Source organism: Geotrypetes seraphini, chromosome 4, assembly GCF_902459505.1.
Source record: "Geotrypetes seraphini chromosome 4, aGeoSer1.1, whole genome shotgun sequence".
NCBI classification, from domain to species: domain Eukaryota; kingdom Metazoa; phylum Chordata; class Amphibia; order Gymnophiona; family Dermophiidae; genus Geotrypetes; species Geotrypetes seraphini.
Genome location: NC_047087.1, coordinates 94932697 through 94958163, shown reverse-complemented (window position 1 = coordinate 94958163; position 25467 = coordinate 94932697). Strand labels below are relative to the sequence as shown.

At 43.7% G+C, this 25467-nt stretch overlaps 1 protein-coding gene across 1 annotated transcript in view; it reads left to right on the top strand.

Moving 5' to 3' along the window:
- The window catches only part of PCNP (PEST proteolytic signal containing nuclear protein), a 47461-nt gene extending 30243 nt beyond the window's left edge, over positions 1–17218 (top strand). The window contains exon 5 of the mRNA XM_033941760.1: positions 16496–17218. Coding sequence (XP_033797651.1) covers positions 16496–16628 — 133 coding nt within the window. The 3' untranslated portion in view covers positions 16629–17218. The remainder of the gene's footprint in view (positions 1–16495) is intronic.
- The last annotated feature ends 8249 nt before the right edge of the window (positions 17219–25467 follow it).

Sequence of the window (25467 nt, the reverse complement as noted above, 5' to 3'; positions counted from 1 at the left end):
CTTCTACTCTGGAGCATGGTCAGGCTACCGTTTCTGGAGCTTCAGACCATTCTTCCGGAATGACGCTGAAGGTCTTTTCAGTCAGTATTATGATGGGGGTATTTCTCTACATCATGGGCAGTAGATGATGTACTTAGTTGGCAGGTAAAGTTGTGGTTCTATTTCAATGGGTGGACCCTCATCTTCCTTTTCTGTTGCCAGATCATTTTATGGGTCAGGAAAAGAGTTTGGATAGACTTTCTCTCCGCGAAATCTGTGCATGGCCCTTTTATTGTATGTTACAGTGTACAGCGCTGTGTACGCTCTAGAAAGTGTAAATGTTAGTACTAGTGAAATCTTCTTCATCCTGGATATTGAGAATTTTGGCTCAGACGTTCCATCTCTTTTTATGGAAGTGAGATCTCCTGGAACTAGACCTCATGGCCTCGTCTCAAAATTCTAAGCTTCCTAGCTTCTTCGGTGGGCACAGGGAGTGGGAGTCAGAGGAGGTAGCAGCGTGGCATTTTTTCTCACCTCTGGTTTCTCTTTTTTCAGTGTTTTCCCCTGGCTGATGATGGCTTGGATTTGCCATCTCAAGCTCGCTTTCAGGACACAGTATTTGTAGAATCTCTGGATTGGCTGCGCCATCCTTGCTATGCAGATCTGATGAGTCTTTTGACAGCCGGACTGTTGAGTTTCCTGGTATCTCTGGATTTGCTCACCTAGGGTCCGATCAACATGGATATTCGTACTACTTTGGTATTGTGACCTAACTTTTGCAAAGTCATGGCTGACGTGTAAGGGTTATGCAAAGCAGGTTGTTTCTTCTCTTATCCAGGCGATACAGACGTCTTCATATGTGGCTTCTGCTTCCTTTTGGAGGTTTTCCTTTCTTGGGTACTTCTCAACATTTGCACCCTTCCAGAGTTCTTTTTTGGCACAAGTGTATTGCCAAAGGCTTAGCGTTCAATTCCCTTCAGCTTCAAGTGCCATTCTTAGCTTGTTACAAGGGCTAGGTATATTGCTCTTCGATTACTTCTCAGCTTTATATAGTTCAGTTCCTAAATGTACACCTCTTAGAAAGCCCTTTCCGGAGTAAAGTATTAAGGTACTTCTTCGCAGTTTACCGAAGGCTTCATTTCATCCTTGTCTTTTGAGACTCTAAAGGGCTGTGCTGTTGAACACGGGGTTTCTTGTGGCCATGACTTCAGCTTGGTGGTTTTCTGAGTTGCAGGCCTTGTTTGGCGGGGATTCCTATTTCTGATTTACAAAATCTGGGGTGTCAGTTCGGACGGTACCACAATTTCTTTCTAAGGATGTACTCCTTTCTTTTATGACACTCTCACTTTTCCTTCCTTCTTCCTGGGAGGAGAAATGGGGAGACGTGATTTTATTCACTGCTTTTATTCACTACATTTTTTTGAAAGTGCGTAGCATTTTCCGCGAGCTAGGTTTCTAACGACTTTTAGTTGTTTAGATCACCTTTTTATATTCTTCACGGGACTCCTCAAACGTATGGTGTCGTCCAAAGCCTCCATCGCTCAATAGGTCCAGGAGGACATTCTTTATGCTTGCTTGATGGCAAGGAAGCGGTTGGTGAAAGAACTTCATGACCATTGCGCCAGAACAATGGCTACTTCTTGGACTCAGTCCAGAGGTTATTTCCTTGGAGGAGTTTTGTCTCGTGGCTACTTGGTCTTCCGAGAGTGCTTTCTCTTTCCGAGAGTGCTTTCTCTCAGCATTACTGGTTGGATGTAGGGGCACATGCAGTAGATGCGTTTAGTGCTTCGGTTGTTGCGGAGGCGGCGTTTGCTTCCCACCCAGATTGAGGATTGCTTTGCTACATCCCATTGGTCTCTGGATGATTTCATCTGCTGCTGCTGAATCGTGAATCGGGCAGCACTAGTTCAGCCCATCCATCTGGAGGCATAAATGTTTTTTTTATTCCTGTTCAAAAGCATTAAAACTTATGGCATGGGTGGGTAGACTCCCTAACTCTCAGTACTATGAGAGGCAGAAGAAAAAGCAGTATCTGTATTACTGCAAATCCTGAAAAGTATTGGGAATGGAAATCTGTGTTTCTCCTTAGACAAGCAGGCATATTATTCTCACATGTGGGTGATGTCATCCACAGAACCCAGTACACACACTGCCAAGAGCACTGTCACTTTAAATCTTTAGGCAGTGCCCACATTGTGCGCATACAGGTGCCTTCCTATCTGACATCGGCACATAGGACCAACAGTTCTAAGTTTTTCGTGGAGCCATGAAGCTGTGTCTAGTTTCTCTTCAGCGTGTCAGATTATGAAGCCCTTTTTTGTGCTTTCCCTATTATTTTATTGTTCTTCATTTTTTAATGTTTCCATATTTTATTCGAGTTTGATTAAATTTTGTCAGTTTTTTTAATTTTTGGCCTTCAGGTCACTTCAAAACTTTTTTTTTGACTCGGGGTGTATCAACGTTTTTGAGCTCCTGGGCCATCGAACCTTTTGACTTTCTTGGTCGTTTTTCCCTCCATGTCAAAGAGGATGCCAAGTGGCTTTAAGAAACGTACTTTATGTAATCGAACCATTTCAGGCTCTGACCCTAAACTAAACTAAACTAAGCCTTAAGTTTATATACCGCATCATCTCCACGGAAATGGAGCTCGACACGGTTTATAAAGCTTAAAAATATAAGAAGAGATAGTAGAAAGATTTACAAGAGCATATGGATAGAGGGGATGTAAACAGGAGAAGAAATGTTATGTTAGAAAAAAGCCAGGTTTTCTTAATTGGTGTGTTCACTGTCTAGGTCCTGAAAATCGGGACATTTGTTGTGAGCCTATTATATATATAAAAAACAGGTCACCGAAAGTCAAAGAAATCCAGTTCGATAAACTTTTCGGTTAGACATTGAACATGGCAGGAGATTCAGCACCTGATACCCAACCTCCACTGGCATTGGTATCAATGACGTGTGCACCGATGTCACCTAGAGCAGTGTTCTCCCCAGAAATGTTTTCCAGCCGGGTGGCATGAAAAAGTAGCCGGGTGGGGTGGGACGGGGAAATTTGGTGGTGGGGAAAATTAAGGGCTCCTTTTACTAAGCTGCAATAGCGTTTTTAGCACATGCAGAATTGCCGCGCTACACGGCTAGAACTAACGCCAGTGGCAATTCTGCGTGAGCTAAGCACGCGGTAAAACTGCTATCGCAGCTTAGTAAAAGGAGCCTTAAATGTGTACTATTTGTATTAGTTAATTATTATTAGTTATTTTCCAATGCTCAATATGACTGCCTTTCTTGTTCCATAATATTTTTATTAAATTTAAGAAGTATCAATTCTAGAAGTGAATAATTAAACTCTGTAGAACACTAAACTCTGTAGAAGGGTCAGAACTACAGAAGAGTGTGAGGCCCTACAAAGAGACCTAAGCAAACTGGAGGAGTTGGCAAATAAATGGCAGATGAAATTCAATGTAGGGAAATGCAAGGTCATGCATATAGGGAGAAAGAACCCGATGTTCAGCTACCAAATGGGGGGATTAGTATTAGAGGGAAGTAACCTTGAAAGAGATTTGGGTGTACTGGTGGATACAACAATGAAGTCAACGGCGCAATGCGCAGCAGCCGCGAAGAAGGCGAACAGAATGTTGGGTATTATTAAAAACTAGTGTTTAAGCCCGTTAGATTAACGGGTGCTAGATGTCTCCTGCTTTTGAACCTGGGCAGGGGCAGAGGCAGAGCCGGGGCGGGAGGGAGTGACGGTGGGAGAGCAATTTCAAAGCTTCAGCATCGGCGGCTCCTTGACCAATCCGCGCTTACAACGTCCCCACACTTGTGGTCTGGCTGGCTCCCCCACCAAAGCCCTTCGCAGCGGCAGCCCCTCCCGCATCCGTCCCCGTGTCCCAAGCCTCTCCGAAGGCCGGCTCCCACGAAAATGGTACCCCTCTGTCCAAAGCCGCGGCGGAAGCCTCCCTCAAGACACATTTCAAATCTGACATATTGTAATCACAAAACAGAAAATAAAATTATTTTTCTTACCTTTTGTTGTCTGGTCATTATTCATATCATGTAGGGGTCCCAGGCTATGGTTGGCTTTTGATAACTCGCTTGCCAGGGCCCCTTCTTTCTTCTTCCCTCCCTCCATCCCTGCAGCTGAAGACAGGCACCTCCCCCCAGTGGTCTGAGACAGGAGGGAGCAGTTAGGAGAGGGTCTCAGGGCAAAGAGGGGCTCAACAGCACACAATCACCTTTCCTTCCCTCCCTCCATCAGGTGCTCCAGTGGTCTGAGACAGGAGGGAGCAGTTAGGAGAGGGTCTAAGGCTAAAGAGGGGCTCAACAGCGTCCATCCACCTTTCCTTCCCTCCCTCCATCAGGTGCAGTGAATCCACCAATGTTAAAAGGAGCCGCGTCGAAATCGGAGGCCTGCCACTGCTGTAGCACGTTCCACTCTGCCTTGGTCCCGCCCCTTCTCTGACATATGGGACCGCGGCAGAGGGAATGTGTTACGGTGGGGGCAGGGCTCCAATTTCAAAGCAACTCCTTTTAACATAGGCGGAGGTAAACTGTACCTGATGGAGGAAGGGAAGGAACGGTGGGTCAAATTTTGGCAACGGCAGGAATTGTTTTACGGGCCAAGCACCGTGAAACTTTGTTTCTTTAGGCAGCCCCAGTTATTTACTTGGATTCAATGTGAGCCGGGTGAGGAAGGCCGCCGCAGCCTCGCGGCTAGGTAGGGGAACAACAATGGCGCTTATGCTCAAGCCCCCGCCGCAGCTCCTCTCTCGATCCTGGTGCGGTTCGAGAGGGGAGTCGTGGCGGCGGCTTGAACATAAGCGCGATTGTTGTCCCCCTACCTAGCTGCGAGGCTGCGGCGGGGTTTCCATGGCAACCCGATCACGGATCTCAGTGTAGGGCCGGGTCTGGCGGCGCCGTATAGTGCGGAAGCGGGAGGCGGGACCTCAGCACAGCGCCGCCGGCCCCCAGGAGCTCGAGGCCGGCTGCGGACATGCCTGGTGTGGCATGGTGCAGGAGGAACAGTGATCGGTGGAGAGCAGGTGATGAATAGGTGGCGCGAGGTGGAGAGTAGGTGATGACGTAAAACGTGCGCATGCGCACTCGTGTTTTCGGGACGGATCAGGGAACACGTTTTTTTTAGTGCGCATGCGCGGCTAGCATTTTATTATATTAGATGGTATTACGACCAGAACGAAAGAAGTCATCCTGCCATTGTATCGGGCAATGGTGCGCCCGCACCTGGAGTACTGTGTTCAGTATTGGTCACCGCATCTTAAGAAGGATATGGCAATACTTGAGAGGGTCCAGAGGAGAGCGACACGAATGATTAAGGGCATGGAAAACCTTTCATACACTGAAAGATTGGAGAAGCTGGAGCTCTTCTCCCTGGAAAAGCGGAGACTCAGAGGAGACATGATAGAGACCTACAAGATCATGAAGGGCATAGAGAAAGTGGAGAGAGACAGATTCTTCAAACTTTCAAAACATAAAAGAACAAGAGGGCATTCGGAAAAATTAGAAGGGGATAGATTCAAAACAAATGCTAGGAAGTTTTTCTTTACTCAGCGGGTGGTGGACACCTGGAATGCGCTTCCAGAGGATTTAATAGGGCAGAGTACGGTACTGGGGTTTAAGAAAGGATTGGACAATTTCCTGTTGGAAAAGGGGATAGAGGGGTATAGATAGAGGATTATTACGCAGGTTCTGGACCTGTTGGGCCGCCGCGTGAGCGGACTGCTGGGCACGATGGACCTCAGGTCTGACCCAGCAGAGGCATTGCTTATGTGCGCCAGCACTCGCCATTTTCCAGCACGACCGGGCCGGCGTGGGAGCCCTGCTCCGCCCCCCCGATCCCGCAGGAGGACAATTAGAATAAAAAGACACAGCGCCAGCACTCGCCATTTTCCAGCACGACCGGGCCGGCGTGGGAGCCCTGCTCCGCCCCCCCGATCCCGCAGGAGGACAATTAGAATAAAAAGACACAGCGCCAGCACTCGCCATTTTCCAGCACGACCGGGCCGGCGTGGGAGCCCTGCTCCGCCCCCCCGATCCCGCAGGAGGACAATTAGAATAAAAAGACACAGCGCCAGCACTCGCCATTTTCCAGCACGACCGGGCCGGCTTGGGAGCCCTGCTCCGCCCCCCCGATCCCGCAGGAGGACAATTAGAATAAAAAGACACAGCGCCAGCACTCGCCATTTTCCAGCACGACCGGGCCGGCGTGGGAGCCCTGCTCCGCCCCCCCGATCCCGCAGGAGGACAATTAGAATAAAAAGACACAGCGCCAGCACTCGCCATTTTCCAGCACGACCGGGCCGGCGTGGGAGCCCTGCTCCGCCCCCCCGATCCCGCAGGAGGACAATTAGAATAAAAAGACACAGCGCCAGCACTCGCCATTTTCCAGCACGACCGGGCCGGCGTGGGAGCCCTGCTCCGCCCCCCCGATCCCGCAGGAGGACAATTAGAATAAAAAGACACAGCGCCAACGGCGCGCCGCCGTTCGGCGTGCCGACGAAGGCGCACGACAAAGGCGCCTGCGCCTTAGTGAGCGCCTTCGTGGAGCACCTGAGAGGAGCACCTGAGAGGAGCACCAGCGGACCTTGGAAACGGGAACACCAACGCCCCAGAGACCACTCCACCGGACCTCCTGCCGACTTCCATTATAAGGTAAGGAGCGAAAGATCCCCGCTCCTCCCCCTCCTCCAACCAGGACTCTAAGAGAGAACCATTCCCTCTACCTAACACTCCGAACACTCCGAACCAGACATCAAACATGAAGCTCTCCCTGCATACACACAAACTAGCCACCCTTCTGATAATCCTCCTCATCTCTAGCTGGAAAACAACAGCAAACAACTTACCCACCACAACCTCAACCGCCAGTACAACCAACTTCCAAATTCCCAACAGAAGAATACTCACATCAAGAAACCCGAACCACCACACCAGCACTCAACACCCCATCACTGTTATCTGGAGAAGAAGATCAACACCTCCGAAAACAAAATCTCATCCAACTCCCACAACACTCATATACCCGGAAACAACTTACACTCCCCAGACCGACACGACCTCCCTTACATGTGCCTATGTTAACATCAGATCTCTAGGACCCAAAACAGAAAACATAAAAAATTGGATAAAAACAGAAAAACTTGACTGCCTATTCCTCACTGAAACCTGGTTAACCTCAGACACAGACCCTAGAATAAAAGAAGTATGCCCGCCAGGATACAAAATAACAGTAACCTGCAGAGAGAAAAAAAGAGGAGGAGGACTAGCAATAATAATCAAGAACTCCCTAACTCTAAACATACTTGAGAAAACATCCACTCCACAAATGGATTTCCTAGCGTGTCAACTCACAAACCCAACACTAAAAAACTCTCTAAACTGCTTGCTCTGCTACATAACACCAGGAAACTGGACCACAGTGAGACCTGAATTTGAAAACTTCATCTACCAAAACTCACTAACAGCTGAATATAACCTCATCCTAGGAGACCTAAACCTACACCTAGAAGACACAACCTCCACACCAGCAAATAACTGTCTATCCTTCCTCAATGCCTTATCCTTCCAGATCCTAAACCCACAAACCACTCATGAAAAAGGTCATCAACTGGACATTGCTGCATTCATGTCTCACCAACCATCCAATCCAGCAATCCAAACTCCTAACGGAACATGGTCCCCATCCCTATGGTCAGACCACTACATTTATAACTTCAACATCAATTGGACCAAGACCAAACACACACCTCAATAAAAAAAAAACCACATATACCTCACGCAAACATATCGACCCAACCATTTTCTGGTCAAATGTAGACGAAACTATCCAAGACTGCGACCCAAAAAACTTCATCTCCCACTGGAAAAATGTATCCACCAACATCCTTGATGATCTGGCACCCCTACAAACCAAAACCAGAACCAGCAGGAAATCAGACCAATGGTTTGATAATGAATTACTCCAACTCAAAAGACAGTGTAGAAGATTAGAAAGAAAATGGAGAAAAAAGAACCAAGATCAAACAAAAACCGACTGGAAAAAAATCAACAAACAATACAAAAATCTACTAAAAGATAAGAGGAAAAGCTACTATACTAATCTCATAGGCACAGAAACCCAAGACTCCAAAAAAATATTCCAAATCCTGAAAGAATTAACAGACACCAAACCATACACTACCACCACGAACACACCTCCACCATCACCCACCCTCTTAGCAGAACACTTCAAGAACAAAATCACCAACACCAGAGCCACACTCATCCTTAACCCATCCCATCAAAATCCAATCACAATCCACCCTACAGGAAAAGAGGCAATCGCAGCAGACAGAATTTGGACTCAATTCCCTAACATACAATGGTCAGAATTCAACAAATTCTACAAAAAATACAGCCATGCCTCCTGTGACCTCAACCATTGCCCCTCATATCTCCTTACCACCTCTAGTGTAAAATTCCGCACCATAACTCTACAATGGATACAATTCACGCTCACAGAAGGCACATTCCCTGCTGACCTCAGCGAAATTGTCATCACCCCAATCCAAAAAGACCCAAAAGCACCACAAAACCTCCCATCAAACTTTAGACCTATAGCCTCAATTCCGCTATATGTCAAAATTATAGAAGGCCTAGTAGCCAAACTCCTCACCAATTACATAGAGGACCACAACCTACTCCACCCCATGCAATCAGGCTTCAGAACAAACTTCAGCACAGAGACACTACTAGGCTCCCTTATGGATACCGTCAGACAACAACTTAGTACAGGGAAAAAAATGCTACTCATACAACTGGACCTATCAGCGGCATTCGACCTAGTAGACCACAACATCCTTCTACAGATCTTAGATGCAATAGGCATCTCAGATAAAGTATACTCCTGGTTTGAAGGATTCCTAAAACTCAGAACCTATAGTGTAAAATCAAACAAAGAAAAGTCAGAATCCTGGTCAAACCCCTGCGGCGTACCACAAGGATCTCCACTGTCCCCTACCCTCTTCAATCTCTACACTGCTTCTCTAGGAACGCATCTGGATAATCTAGGCATAACCTCCTATAGTTATGCGGATGACATCACCATCCTCGTCCCATACGATCATTCCAAACCTACCATGACAGACAAACTTCACCAAACACTTGAAGCAGTCACAACCTGGATGAAAAATCACAAACTTAAACTCAACCAAGACAAAACCAAATTCATCCTCCTAGAAAATGACAAGATCCAAACCACAACCAACCTAGACATAAACGCAACCAAATATCCCATCCAAACCACCATAAAACTACTAGGCATGACCATAGACAGATGCTGCACAATGCAACCGCAAATAAATAAAACAATTCAAAAATCATTCGCAATCATGAGAAACCTGAGACAAGTCCGAAAATTCTTTGAAAGAACACAATTCCAACTTATAGTACAATCCCTAATACTAGGTATATTAGACTACTGTAACATACTCTTCCTTCCATGTCCTGCAACTACGATAAGACAACTCCAAACAATCCAAAATACAGCTTTGAGACTCATCTACTCATTGAAAAAACATGACCACATCACTGAAGCCTTCATCAACTCACACTGGCTCCCAATCCAAGAAAGAATCCAATTCAAATTCTACTGCATATTATTTAAAACCCTACACGGAGACAGCCCATCATACCTGAACAATCGCCTCATCCAAGCACCCAGTACCAGACACAGAAAAACGCACTCCCCATTCATACCCCCCCCAATCAAGGAAGTAAAAAGAACAAAACTACACGACGGCCTCCTAGCCACTCAAGCCGCAAGACTGGACAACCAGATCTCCAACCTTCTGATGACCACCCCAGACTATAGGACGTTCAGAAAAGAAATAAAAACCACACTTTTCAAGAAATTCCTGAAACAGCAATAACAACACGACCTCTAAATGCTCTTAAGATCTACAACTTACCTCTCTAGCTAATCATTGTAATTCTGTCTTTTTTAAATTAACCTTTTGTAATCCGCCTTGAACCGCAAGGTAATGGCGGAATAGAAATCCCTAATGTAATGTAATGTAATGTAATTAGATATTTGCCCTCTTTCAAATGGTATAGAGCAGCGTCTCTCAAACTTTTTTAACTCCGGCACACTAAACGGAGCAAATGTTTTTTGTGTCACACTAAATGTATCAAATGTTTTTCATGGCTGGAAAAAATTTCTGGGAGAACACTGTTGCCGTTAGTTTTCAAGGTCCAATCACGTCAAAGAATGATGCTTATCTGGGCAGTTGTATAATAAAAAGAATGGATAAGATAACATGAGAAGTGAAATTGTCATGAATTAGAGGGATACATACCCTGTAGGTCCTAAAAGCAGGCTTGTGGATTAGATATAAACTATAAAGGCAGTGGTGTACCTAGCATATGTGATACCCGAGGCCCATCATTTTTTGACACCCCCCATCTGTATGAAAAACATGATTTTAGTAACAATCCACACATCACACAAGAATGTACCTAGGAAAAGGCAGCATCTTACATACTGCAGTGAGCAGTACATCAATACACCCATTGTAAAACTAAACAACAGATCAATCCTACATAGTCAATCCTAACTGAAAACCATGTCTTTCGAACACACAGAACACATAAAACACCTTCGCCTAGTATGGAATATGTAATCACAAACTAACCCCTCTCCCTTTTACAAAACTGTAATGTGGTTTTTAGCCATGGTGGTAACAGTTCAGACTCTCATAGAATTCTGAGCAATTACCACCATGGCCGGTGCTAAAAAAACACTCTACAGTTTTGTAAAGGGGGGATAAAATAGAAAAACGTAGACAAAGGTTAAATTGAACCACCAAGAAGCTGGACTCTGCATACAATGCAACACCACAGAAACAGCGATGCATCTCCCCTAAAGCAAAAAAATAAATAAATATAATGTTTTTCTACATTGTCTTCTCTGGTTTCTGGTTGCCTCATAGTCTTGTCACTCTCTTCCTTTCATCCACTGTCTACCCTCTCTCTGCCCCTTCTATATGACATTTTCTCTCCTTGTATTCCCCTTCCATCTCTCCCTTCATCCCTATTATTCTGGCATCCATATTCCCTTCCCTCCTTCAATGGTCTGGCATCTCTCTCCTCTTCGTCCCTTCCCTCTCCCACACCCCCATGGTCTGGCATTTCACTCTCTCCTCTCCCTTCCCCCCACTTCCATCAGCATCTGCCCCCTTTCTTTCCCTCCAACCCAATTCCATCCAGTATCCTTCCCCCTTATGTCTCTCCTTTCCCTGCACACCAATTCCATCAGCATCTGCCCCCTTTCTCTCCCTCCACCACCCTTCCATACCACCCTGACCTCCTTTTTCTCCCTCCACCACCCTTCTATGCTCCTCTCTCCCTCTAAACCAGCAATGTCCCATGATGACTGCTTCTGTTGCCTCTGCCTCTGGAAGATGTAAGTGATGTTGGAGGGGGTGGGCCGGCAGACGCAGGGAGTTGCGGCAAGGTTCTGTAATGACAGCAGCTGCCGGTCCACCCCTTCCGACATCACTTACATCTTCCAGAGGCAGAGGCGGCAAATGCAGTCATCGCGGGACCTTCCTGCACTTCAGTGCGGTTACCGACTCTGCTTAAGAATAAGTACGGCAGCCGTGCTGAGGTGCAGGTGCCATTTAGAGCAGCTTGGAAGGTTCTGGATCCAGCCGGCTGTGTGCTCCCCTAGGGCTGGCACCCAGGGCGGTCTGCCACTGTATGAGGGGATAAAAAATAATAAAAAGAATGGATAACTTGACCGATTTAGACATGTCATACAATTATAACCACAAAAATATGTCATAAAATGTAATTCTAAACTCAAAAGACTCCAGACAAAATGCAGACTATACAAAGGAAACCAGAAAAGACCAAACCCATAGTACTAAGATCCAAATGCTAAAATCGGACATGTCCATTACTAAGAGACATGTGGATCACCGCTAATTATAACGAGTGAGTCTTTAAAATATGAGACGGTAATGGATAGCCAGACCTGGTGGACGGAAGTGACAAATACTGGAGCCAAAACTAGAGCACCGTGATGAAACTTGAATATGGATACCTATTTATACTTTTGAGTAAAATTGCGATGCGAACATGTCATAGAAAAGAATAAATAATGTGTAAACTAAAAACCAAGAACAACATATTGTAACACTGAACTCAGAATTAATGAAATAACATGCTAAAAGAACTTAACCCTCCCCCCCCCCCTAAAATAGGGCATATACATACTTAAAATGATGGCTGGTTACAAACAGTATGCCTAGACTATATAGACCTAAACAGGGCAAAAGTAAACATATGGGAAATGAACAGCTGATAATACAGTGTATCTTGAAAACATAAGCCGATAGTAGCTCAAAGACAAGCCGACCGGGTAGATGAAAAGTGAACCTGGGAAAGATCTAAATTATTGTACAAATGAGCTTCTATTAAAACCACAGCACTCAGGAAAGTAAAAAAGGGAGAGGAAAATGGACTCACCAAAAAGGTCTCTGCACTGATGAGATAAACTCGTACGCAGAATAAATGTGAACACGCGACAGTGGGGCTATGATATTTGATCCATTGAAAGAGGTGCCAAAAAAGTGTTGGCAGTGGATTGAATGCACACTGATAGGGGAGGGGCATCAGGCTGTTAAAAAATGCTGCTTTAATAAATAAATGAAAATACTGGTGAAAAACTAAATAAAAAACCAAAACCATGATAAAATGCCGAACCTGACTGCAAGTGGTAGTGAAAGTAACATAAGGCACCCGTAGTACTGTTAGTGCCAGAGCTGCTTAGAATAAAGAACCGTGCTGTACATGAGGAGAAAAAAGAAAGAATGAGGTGATAAGATGTAAAAGTTCTGGCCCCTCACTGTACCATTTGATAAAACTAAGGAGCGATGTTCTAGAGCAGGGGTGCCCACACTTTTTGGGCTTGCGAACTACTTTTAAAATGACCGAGTCAAAATGATCTACCAACAATAATTTTTTTTTTAAAACCACAAAGCACACTGTATGCAGAGAAAATGTTAATAATCATTCCTATTCCGGGGTTTTTTCAAAGAGGTCAAAGTAGATGACTCTATGCACTGTCACCTCAGTAACAACCATACAAAAATAGACAAATATACCCCTGTCCCTTTTTACTAAAACATGATAGCAGTTTTTAGTGCAGGGAGCTGCGCTGAATGCCCAGCGCTGCTCTCGACGCTCATAGGCTCCCTCTGCTAAAAACCGCTATTGCAGTTTAGTAAAAGGGGACCATAGTGTAAAATATAGACAGCAGATATAAATTCAGACACATTTTGATCACTAAATTTAAAATAAAATAATTTTTCATAAGTCTCTGGTTGCACTTTCTTCTTCTGACTGTGCATCCAATCTTTCTTCCCTTCTTTCAGCCTGTATGCTTCCTCTCTTCCAGACCTCATTCTCTCCCCCGACTTTTTCTTTCTCCCTCCCTGCCCTTTCTTTCTTTCTCATGCCCCCTTTCTTTTTTTCTGTTTCTTCTTTACTTCTGTCTCCCTGCCTGCCCTCTTTCTTTCTTTCTTTCTCCTTGCCCTCCCCCAAGCCACTGCCGATGCCGCTGCCATCGGGGAACAGGTCCCCAAGCCGCCGCCATCGAATAACAAGCCCCATAGCCGCTGCCCCAAGCTCTCCCTGCTTCGGGTCGACCAGCATTCCTCTCCCTGATGTCAATTCTGCCGTCGGAGAGGAAGGCTGATCGGCCCAAGATCACGATCGATTGGGAGAAATGCTGCTGGATCCTTCTTTCTCGGAAACTGAAGGTAGGCAGGACCCGGCAGCAAGAAGAGCAAATGGTAAGCTTCACTGGCCTGTCTCCCGCCTTAGCCCGTAGCGAACGCATGCTTCGGGGCTCTAACATGTGCGTGCCGGCTTCCCTTCTCTTCCCCCCCCCCCCCACCTGGACATAACTTCCGGTTTCGGAGGGAAGAGAAGGGAAGCCGGCACACACACGTTAGAGCCCCGGAGCATAAGTTCGCTATGGGCTAAGGCATGAAATCTCCAAGCTGGCTTTTTTTTTTTTTTTTTTTAATGTTGAGCAACAGCAGAATGGGCGGTCATCTAAATTACCCGGGCGGACCGCCCGGCTAAAAGGCCCTAGGGAGAACACTGTAGAGAGCATCAAACATTAGGATCTCTGCAGAGACGAGACAACATGATCTTTGTCCACACTAGAGAATGGCATGGGGAAAAAAAATTTGTCCTCATATCCACCCCAACCCTACGTGCTCGTTCTCCGTCCCCGTTCCTGCCCCATTCCCGCAAACCATCTGATCCCATCCGTACAAGCCTCGAATAGTTACGATTTTATATTGAACTTATTAAATTATAAAAAGAAACAATATTCTGTACAATTGTCACTTTATAAACACACATAATACGGAGCAAGGGTCAACATAAATCCTGTCTCCTCTCTCCTTCACAAATAGCTCTTCCACTATTGAGAAAACTGAATAAGCTAAATTACTAGAAAATGCTACATAGAAAAATCATGCTAACAAAATACCGCAGTCACACATGACAGGAAAAGTGTTAGGAGAGTGCAGCTAGGGCAACTGCTCCCTGGTCAGAGAGAGCCTTAAGCCAGCTGGAAGCTAAAGAAGCATAGCCTGGGCTTTGCGGTCCCCAGTCAGCTCTAGCAGGATACATATTTCAAATCTGATATATTCTATCACAAAATAGAAATTAAAACTATTTTTTTGTACATTTGTTGTCTCATCATTTTATTTTTCAAAACATGTTTGGTCTCAGGCACTGGTCTCTGTTTTCTTTTGTCTTCTCTTAACTCACTTGTCAAGGTCTCCTGACCATTTGACATTTCTTTCTCCATGCTAACCATCAATCTTCTGTCTCTGTATGTATTGTTCCCCATATTCAGCATCTCCCTTCTCTGTCTCCTCTAGGTCTCTTTCTAGTATTGCCCCTGTGCCCATCTCCCTGCCTTCATCATCTCACCATTCTATGTTCCACTCCCCCTATGTACAGTATCACTCCTCTATATCCTATGCCCACCCTTTCCAGCATCTTCCTTCTGCGTTTTTATTCTCTCCCATGTCTAGCAATACCCCTCTGTGTCCATATACCACCCCCATGCAGCATTCCCCTTCTGTGATTGTTCCTATTCTCCCATCCGTACCCACCATCTTCCCTCTTTTTGTATATCTCCCTATGTCCAGCTTCTCCCCTCTCTTACACCAATGTGTCTCTCACACTCATTCCTCTCTCCCTCTGCTGTGTTAAATATTTCACTCTCTTCCTTCATCCCCTTGGTTCAGCTTTTCTCTTTCCCTTCCTTTCTCTCTTCTTCCTTGCAGGTCCTGTGCCCAGGTGTGGGTCTGGCACCTCTCCCTTCCCTCTAGCTCCAGTCCACCCACCACATGGGCTCAGTACCTGTTCCTCTCCCCCAATCCCTAGTCCATATCCAGCAACTGTCCCCCCCTTCCCTTCAGCTCCAGCTTGTCCAGTAGCCAAAGCAACTCCTCCCCCTTTGCAGGTGAAGCAGCAGCCCCCCTTTGTGAATCCAACAGCGCCCCTTCCTCGCTCCCGATCGCAGGTCAAAAACGGAAAAAATAAACCTGTGACTTCCATGGGTCGACCTCCCGGGGTGGATCTACCAGCTTCATAGAAGCTTTGTGGAAGAAGAGGCAATATCACATGCAGAGCTGCTCCGGGACCTTCTCCCAGCCGAGTCCCTCCTTCTGAGGACATCATCAGCGATGAGGCAGAGGGAAGGTCCCGGCAGGGAAGGCCGCAAAGTAGTGTGTTCAGAATGCTGCTGCTGCCACTGTTGTTTGGAACAGAAGTATGTTGGTCTCGCGATGAGTCGACATAGTTCTGCTGTGCAGGGGGATGGGAAGGATAGAAAGATGCGTAAGGAGATGGGTGAGAGGGTTGGCGGGGTTCTGTTGCACAGGGGGATAGGAGGGAAGGATAGAAAGATGCTGTGCAAGGGGATGGGCAAGAGGGGAGGAAAGATGCTGCACATGGGGGTGGGGAGAAAGCCCTGCCGCTGGCGAATCAGGCAGCACTATTGTCAGAGATGGAGTTTTACATTCGAGAGGGGCTTTAGGGGTCGATCTAACTAGGGATTATTTTTGGGGTAAGGCTTATATTAGGAACACCTTTAAAAATCATGCTAGGGTTATTTTCGGGGAAACATGGTACATAATTTCTTTTTCCAAAATTGTCCAGCTGTTTGAATCTAGTGTCAGCCTCTTATTATTCTCTAGACTGCTCGTTATGATTACCTAGAAGGGTTGGTTGTCAAGTTGTCCAAGTAAATATGGATGAGATAAAATTTACATGCATTCAGCTTAGGAGTCAGTAGTGTGTTTTGGATATTGTGAAAACTAAACCTACTTTTAGTATTTTTTTTTTTTGGGGGGGAGACAAGGTTTCTGCGTGGAAAACCTTCAATGTCCAGGAAACAGGTAGCTAACATACTGTTGTATTTGATTCACAGAGACACACCAACATCAGCAGGACCAAACTCCTTTAACAAAGGAAAGCATGGATTTTCTGATAACCAGAAACTCTGGGAGAGGAATTGGAAACATCGTCTCGAAGATGCACCCTCACACACACCCAATGAATAAGCTTATATGCTTATGTGTAAGGCAATGATCTGTTTCTTTCCCACCTTCCCTCCCCCTTTTTTTAAATATGAAATGACAACTCTAAGGCCACTTTTTTTTTTTTTGGGGGGAGGGGGGGGAAACGAGTGCTACATTAAATAAATTTTGTGGAATTTAAAGTAATTTTCTTTTCTATAGAAATTTGAAGAGATTTGGCTTATTTTGTAGTTTGGTATGATTAGTTCTAAATGTTGTTGCTAGTTAATTAAAGAAATTGGAAGTAGTACTTTTTTTCAGAAGTGCTTGTTATTCAAAGCCAGAAGAGGGGAGTGATGAAGGTGATTCTGATTTCTAGCTTTGCAGTCTGTTGTCTGATAGACATGCCTGCAACTGCATCTTTTAGAAGAGGAAAGGTTTGCTATCTTTAAGAAAGTTAATTTTCACTGAAGTGTATTTTTAACCAATCTAAATTATATTGATTAAACATCCTGGCATCGGTGCCTCTTTTTTTTTGTTTGTTTGGGTTTTGTTTTGTTATGGCAGTGAATTGATAATATTACATTGGACCTGTTTTGCAAAAAACAAAAAAACAAAAAACAAAACCACAAAACAACCCAAAAAGGAATTCTGTGGAATTAAATACAAATATGTCAGATGGCCATCAGTAGTATTTGTTGCTTCCCTTTGTTCCCACCTCTGGGGGTTGTCTGCCAGCTGAGCACCAGTTGGAACCTGTAACACTGCTTCCACAATTGGTGGTTTGGCTCAGTATTGCACTTGAAAGGGGTAGTCCAGAGCTTTTTTTTATTTTAATTTTACACTTTTAAGAAAAAGACAGCAAGAATAGCTAAATTTCCTATTCTTGCTCTGTATCCTCCTTTCATCAGACAAGTTTTGTGGTGAGAGGTGAGACCCTACAGCTTTAAATTATGCTCTTGTTACCGACTTTCTCCCTTTGCTCAGTAGTTTTTCCAGACTCAGTATTACATTGCTGAGTGGTGATAGTGGCTTCAGTGTATAATAAAAATAATTTCAAATATAGCACAATGTTTCACTACTCTTCTTTGTGACTTGTTTACCCAAATCACTGTTTACCAAAGACTGTCAGCACTGAAAAAGTAGACTATTCTCTTTAAATGGAATCTCTTAAAAATATTTGTCAATGAAAAGAGCACTTAAAATATTTGTTCCAAAATTAAAATCTGTTGCCTAAAAGAAGAGGGAACTGACTGACTAAAACCATCCTGAAGTACAGGCAATTGCAATTTTGTGTTTAATGAAAATCCCTTGCTAATGATCAGCTACTGTGTTTCCACAAAAATAAGACACTGTCTTATGTTAATTTTGGGTCCAAAAAATGCACTAGGGCTTATTTTCGGGGTATGTCTTAAAAATTTTTGTGTACAATGATCATCTCTCGCCCATCCCCTTGTGCAGCATCTTTCTATCCCTCTCATCCTTCCCCTCGTGCAACAGAACCCTGAAAGCAATTTCATTATGTTGCGATAGATCTCATCTAAACTTTGTTTTTGTATGCCACATCTGCCCTATAAAATAGAGCTTTAAATGGTTAACTATTAAACAAATTACAGATAATCCTTAAACAATTTCAGATGTCTGTGCAGCAGAACCCCGATGACCCTGCCAACCCATCCCCCTGCGCAGCATCTTTCCATCTCTCCCTCCCATCCTCCCCAGGCAGCAGAACCCCCAACGACCCTCCCACCACGAGGCCGACACACCTCTATTCCAAACAGCGGTAGCACTGAACAGGCTGCTACGTGGCCTTCCCCACCGGGGCCTTCCTTCTGCCACTTCACTGATGATATCATCAGTGACGTGGCAAGAAAAACAAATAAACACTGTGGAAAGACAATGTTCCTGAAATGGACTTTAAAAAAAAAATAAATTATTTATTGATTTTCAAAACTTATAAAAAGTGCAAACAAATATACATTCAGATATATCGAATAACAGCACTTGTATTCTTACAAACAATGAAACAAATTACCCTATTCCCTCTCCCCCTTTCCCTCCCTCCCTACCTGGATGAAATCTAAGAAAATCTAGGAATTAAGGATTCAATCATTCTGCTGTTTAACAAATTCCTCCAATGGACTCCAAATCACTTTGAACCTTTTATTATTTACAGATTGTTCCGCTATCATTCTTTCATATCTACAGTACAGACAAAGTGTTTCTCATGAAAAAGAAAAATTCAAACTATCCCAATTCTTCCAATTTCTAGTTATTAACTGCATGGCCACCCCCGTCATAATAATAAGTCTGTTTTTATGTGTATCAGATGGACTCTTAGGTTTCAACAATGTCCCAAATAAAACCACATCATAAGACAAAGGAATAGAGACACCTAATACCCTATTAATTTTGCCCCAAATTGATTTCCAAAAATTGAGTATCAACGGACAATAGAATAAAAGATGATCCAGTGTCCCTACATCAAGATGACAGTGCCAGCATCTATTAGACTTTAAATTATCCAACTTTTGTAAACGAACAGGTGTCCAAAAAATTCTATATAACAAAAAGAACCAAGTTTGTCTCATAGATGCTGACGCTGTATCTCCAAGTCCAAATCCGTGGCCATTGCATAGCAGAAATATGCTGCTTTGTTTCTATACTCCAAATGTCTCTTAAACTTGTTTTTGGTTTTTTCACCTAATATTCAGATATTAATTTGTACCACTTAGTGGCCTGATGCCCTTGAAAATCTGTCTGGACATAGACCCGGCAAGCTGTACTGATTTTTTATGTTGCGCCAGTCAGGGAACCCCTTCTGAATGGCCTGCTTCAACTGCAACCATTTATAACCTTGAGACTTTGATATGCCAAATGATTGTTGAAATGGACTTTATTATTAAAAAAAATATATAAAAGTCAATAGCAATCCACATAAAAACCGATCTATTTTGCTGGGAGCGTCAGACCCAACATGGTCAGTGTTTCGACCAGAGTTTTCCTCAGGGGTCCCTGCTAGTCCTAGGGTAGAAAAATATGTGGAAAAGCTAAACAATCCAAAAGTACCAATGTGTAGAAGCTCCGCATGAACCGTGATGCAAAATGGAGGTATGTCGGTCTTGCGGTGGGTGGGTCGGCAGGGTTATGTGCACGATGGAAAGATGTTGCACAAAGGGATGGGTGAGGGGAGGAAAGATGCTGCACATGGGGGGGGGGAGCACTGCTGCCCCGGCGAATCAGGAAGTGTCAACATTCGGGAGGGGCATCAGGGGTCAATAGGGCTTATATTAGGACCTATCTCGAAAATCATGGTAGGGACTATTTTCGGGGGAAACATAGTAGTTCTAGAATCTCTTCACCTATTCTGAGTCTCTAGTAAAGGTGCTTAATCCATTACTCCCATATTTTAAGTCACCAGTTGTGTTCTTTTGAAGTGGAAAGAGAAGGGGCATTTGCTGTTATTGAAGCAAATTTTTGCAGTCTTAATAGCAACTTCAACATACTTCAGTAGTTATGCTTCTACTTGCAGCAAGTTTATCATCCTGCTTTTAGAAGGAATAAAGAAAGTTAATATATGGTTAGCATTCTCATAGATTTAAATTTTAATTTACTGACAGTTGTAATTGTCTTTATTGCATCTTTAAAAGGAATAATAGAAACAGACAAATTTGCTATTTATGGCTAGGGTCTTAGAACGTTTCACCAGGCTGAATATAGAAGATAAAAGATATATGACAGTGTTTCTCAACATGCGGTACAGTGATGTGGGTCTCCCATCCCCCTTCCTCCAGCGGCATACCCCCTCCGCTGAAGAGCCATCACGTCCACATACTAGGGAAGGTCCTGTTGGCTCCACCTACTTTGACATGTTTGTGGCAGAGGGGTGGTACCAACAGGGCCTCTCAAGCGATAGGCTCGAAGACTCTGTGCCAGTTAAGCTAGCCCCAGGCCTTGTATATACTCTAATCCCTGACAGGCAGCGAGAGGGTGGCAGAAGACAGAGGGCTCTTCATTGCTGGAGTTAGCTTGGTGTTGCCCTGACTGTAGGGCCACCCGGGGTAAAGGAGAGAGGAAGAAAAGTTGTACTTGTGGAGGGATATTGGTTGAGGAAGGAAATGAGGTCCAGATGAGAGAAAGCATGTTGGATGCACAGTCAGAAGGAAGTGCAAGCAGAGACTAATAAAATCACCAGACAACAAAGGTAGGGAAAATGATTTTATTTTCAATTTACGGCCTTTTTTACAAAGCTGCGCTAATGGTCCCGAAGCCCATAGAGATTTAAAGGGCTTTGGGGCTGTTGCTGCACGGCAGCCGCTAGTGTGGCTTTGTAAAAGAGGCTGTTAGTGATTGAAATGCATCAGTTTTGAGAATTTATATCTTATCTATATTTTGCACTATATTTGTCTTTTTTGTAGCTGTTCCTGAGGTGACATTGCATATGTTAGTCATCTGCCTTGACCTCTTTGAAAAAAAACTTGAAATATAAATGATGATTAACATTTTCTCTGTGTACAATATGTTTTGTGTTTTTTAATTTTGTGGTTACCATTATGTATTGTTAATAAGATTATATTTTGTATATATGAACAATGAATGGAAGAAATTGCATTACAATTAATACTATTATTATTGGGATGAAGCTTGGTTGGGTCTGGGGCAGAGCTTGGGTGGGGTACTTGGTTGATATTTGTTAGACTTAGGGGGTACTTGGCTTGAAGTTGAGAAACACTGATATAAGATATGTCTTATCACTATGATATGGCTATAAATGTATTTTATAAATTTACTTATGTGGATATGATATTAAAACAAAATTTAGATAAGAGATGGGAAGTTAAACACTGGACAACAAAATTTTTGCTTCTTCAACACTTTTGAGTGTATCTTACAGATTTTGGGCTGCTGATCACAAAAATCACATTTAAAATTACGTATCATGTACCATTTTAACAAAAAGGTACATTTTTACAATTTCTTGTTCTATTTTTAGCTATTGCAATTAATTCTTAGCCTAATTCTTAATATAGGCCTATTACTCACATTATACCTTGTCCAGGCATACATTCAGGGCAGGTTGCATAATGTCTATGGAAATGATGCAGTCTGGGCTTGCTTGCACATGGGGTTGATGGATCCTGCCTGAAAAAGCTGTATAAAAGCAGTTCACATACAGGGATAATCTTCATTAAGTGTCTTGTCAGTTCGGGTGTATTTTGATGCTTCAAGTCATAGTATTGTCTATGTAAATAACTTAATTAGTAAGCCAGTTACTTAGTAATTGCTATAGGATGATTTGTGACAGCAGAAATGTCTTGCTGATGTCGCAACAGCTGTGATACAGTCTACTACATTTGTGGCGCGTACAGACTTAAAACCTCAGACGCACCATGATTCGACTTGTTAAGAAAACATATGAGCTGTACTTCAGTTGCAAGATTGGTGATCAAAACCATTGGTGCCTCACATTTGTTGTGCCATCAATCTTGGAACATGGCTCCGAGGTAATTGGAAGTCAGTGCCATTTGCTATCTCAATGATATGGTGAGGACAGAGAGATCACTCGACAGACTGTTACTTCTGTCTGACAAATGGATCTGTGTTTTTTCTGGTAAAAATAAGAAATCAATTGAATACCCCAATTTTCAGCCATGAGACCACTGCCTCATAATGAGTCTTCTGGTACCAAAGCCACCAGAGAAATGAGCTTAAATGAAACCGACAAAGAATCTGCAATGCACCAGCCAAGCACTGACAGGGATCCAGATTTTGAACCATTTACATCTGGTGAGCCTCATAACATAGTCCGAATTAAACAACCTGGTCAGGGACGTAGGTTGATCAAAAGCAAAATTATTGCATTTAAGACTGCAGGGATGGTGTTTACTCTCCCTAGATATGAAAATTTCTGTCTTTTGAAACCGCCAAGACAATTTAACAAATTTCTTTGCACAGGTTGAAAATCTCTATGTACACTGACATTGATGGGTTGTACACATGCCCCACAGGAGTGGCGTCTTTTTATTGATTTATCAGTGTTAAGCTTCAAGGCTGTTTTGTTACACAGTGGTAAATGTCTACCCATCGATACTTATTGGCTATGCTGCATATATGAAAGAAACATATGGAACTGCTGTTAAAGTATATCCAGTACACAAAGTACAACTGGAACATCTTCAGTGATCTTAAAGTAATACTGCTACGTGGAATGCCCTCCAACTGCAACCCGCCAAACAATGGTCCTACTCTCACTTTATTCCAAGCCACTGGAATCGACTGCCACCACAGATCTGATCCCTTGAAAGACTCCTCAACTTTAGAAAAGCAATAAAAACATACCTCCACCTAACCCCCTTTTCTTACCCTATGGACTACACCGAAATGTATATTAGTACCAGAACCAGTATGTGTCATGTAAGGAGAAACTTACATATAATCTTGCACTGTAACTATAGCAAATCTAACCTGAAAACTGTCCATATGTGTCAAATTAGGATAAAACTTGTATTGTAAGGATAACTATGGCAAATCATAACTGGTAAACAGTATATTATTGGACCCCTAGTTACGATAAAAACTTGTATTGTAATCTTGTACTGAATTTATGTATGTTTAACCTGTAACTCATGCTGAGCTCTTTAGGGACAACAGCATAGAAAACAAATACATGCAGCTTGGCTATACCAAGTACTGTTATTTTATTTGTGAATGGGACAGCCGTGCTGAGGAGATGCATTACATTCAAAAGAACTGGCCCTTCCGTAAGAATTTGGTTCCCGGTCAGAAAAATGTGGTACATGAACCACTTGTTGAACCGACCAATATTTTTGCCTCCTCTTACCATAAAACTTGGACTGATGAAAAATTTCATAAAAGCGATGAACAAAGAAGAGAAAAGTTTTCTTTATCGAAGACAGATGTTTCCAAGAATAACTAACGCCAAGATTAGGCATTTTGTTGATCCATAGATTACATGTCATAAGAACATAAGCAGTGCCTCTGCTAGGTCAGACCAGAGGTCCATCATGCCCAGCAGTCCGCTCACGTGGCGGCCCATCAGGTCCAGGACCTGTATAGTAATTCTCTTATCTATACCCTTCTCCTTCAGGAAATTATCTAATCCCTTCTTGAACCCCAAAACCGTACTCTGTCCTATCACACCCTCTGGAAGTGCATTCCAGGTGTCCACCACTCTTTGGGTGAAGAATTACTCGTAGTATTGGTTCTGAATCTGTCCCCTCTTAATTTTTGCCCTCTCATTCTTGTAGTTTTCAAACATTTGAAGAATCTGTCCCTCTCCACTTTCTCAATGCCCTTCATGATTTTGTAAGTCTTTATCATGTCCCTTCTAAGTCTCCGCTTCTTCAGGGAAAAGAGCCCCAGTTTCTCTAATCTTTCAGCATATGAAAGGTTTTCCATACCTTTTATCAATCGTGTTGCTCTTTTCTGAACCCTCTCAAGTATCGCCATATCCTTCTTAAGGTACGGTGACCAATATTGGACACAATACCCCAGATGCAGGCGCACTATCGCCCGATACAACGGCAGGATAACTTATTTCGTTCTGGTTGTAATACCTTTCTGATAGTACCCAGCATTCTATTCGCTGCCTTAGAGGCCGCTGCACACTGTGCAGACAGCTTCATTGTGTTGTCCATTATTACCCCCAAGTCTTTTTCTTGGGTACTTTCACACATTACCAGCCCTCCCATCGTATAGCTGTACTTCGGGTTTCTGTGTGGAACATTGTCAAAGGCTTTGCTAAAATCTAAAATTACCACATCTAGCGCACATCCTCTATCCAATTCTCTGGACACCCAGTCAAAAAAATTGGATCAGATATGTCTGACAAGACCTACCTCTAGTGAATCCATCTTGCCTCTGCTCCTATAATCTACCAGATTCTAGAAACTGCACCATTCTCTGTTTTAAAAGAGTTTCCATTCATTTGCTTACCACAGAAGTCAGACTTACTGGCCTGTAATGCCCCACTTCTTCCTTACTTCCACTTTTGTGTAGACTGTAGAACAGGGGTGTCCAATGTCGGTCCTCAAGGGCCGCAGTCCAGTCGGGTTTTCAGGATTTCTCCAATGAATATGCATGAGATCTATTAGCATACAATGAAAGCAGTGCATGCAAATAGACCTCATGTATATTCATTGGGGAAATCCTGAAAACCCGACTGGGCTGCGGCCCTCGAGGACCGACATTGGACACCCCTGCTGTAGAGGGACCACGGCCGCCCTTCTCCAGTCCTCCGGTTCCACTCCCGACTCTAGAGACTCATTGAAAAGGTCAGTCAGCGGAGCCACCAGAACTTCCCTAAGTTCCTTCAGCAACCTGGGATGTACACCATCTGGCCCCATCGCTTTGTCTGCCTTTAATTTAGCTAGCTCCTCACGAACACAACCCTCTGAAAATTGATTGGGGTCTACCACTCCACAATCCCTATTCGCATTTGTCTTCTGCAGTCTTGCTCCCAGATCTTCTGCTGTGAACACAGAACAGAAATATTTGTTAAGCAATTCTTCCTATCACTGATATATCTAAAAAATGTTTTTGCCTCCCTGTTTACTGCGTCAACTATTTTTTCTTCCATTAGTCTCTTTGCTTTCCTGACTTCTCGACCAGCCTCTCTTAACTTTTCCAGATTTTTTTGATTGCCTTCCTCTTCTGAGATCTTTTGTAGTTTATGAAAACTAATCTTTTATTCCTTACTTTCTCAGCTTCTACAAAGCGGCCTGTTCCTCTTACTTTTCCTCTTACTTTTACTTATTTGCCTCACAAAAAGATTTGTCACCTTTATAATAACTCCTTTCAGTTTTGCCCATGCATTTCTACTCCTTCCAGATGTTCCCATCCAGACAACAATTCCTTGATGTAA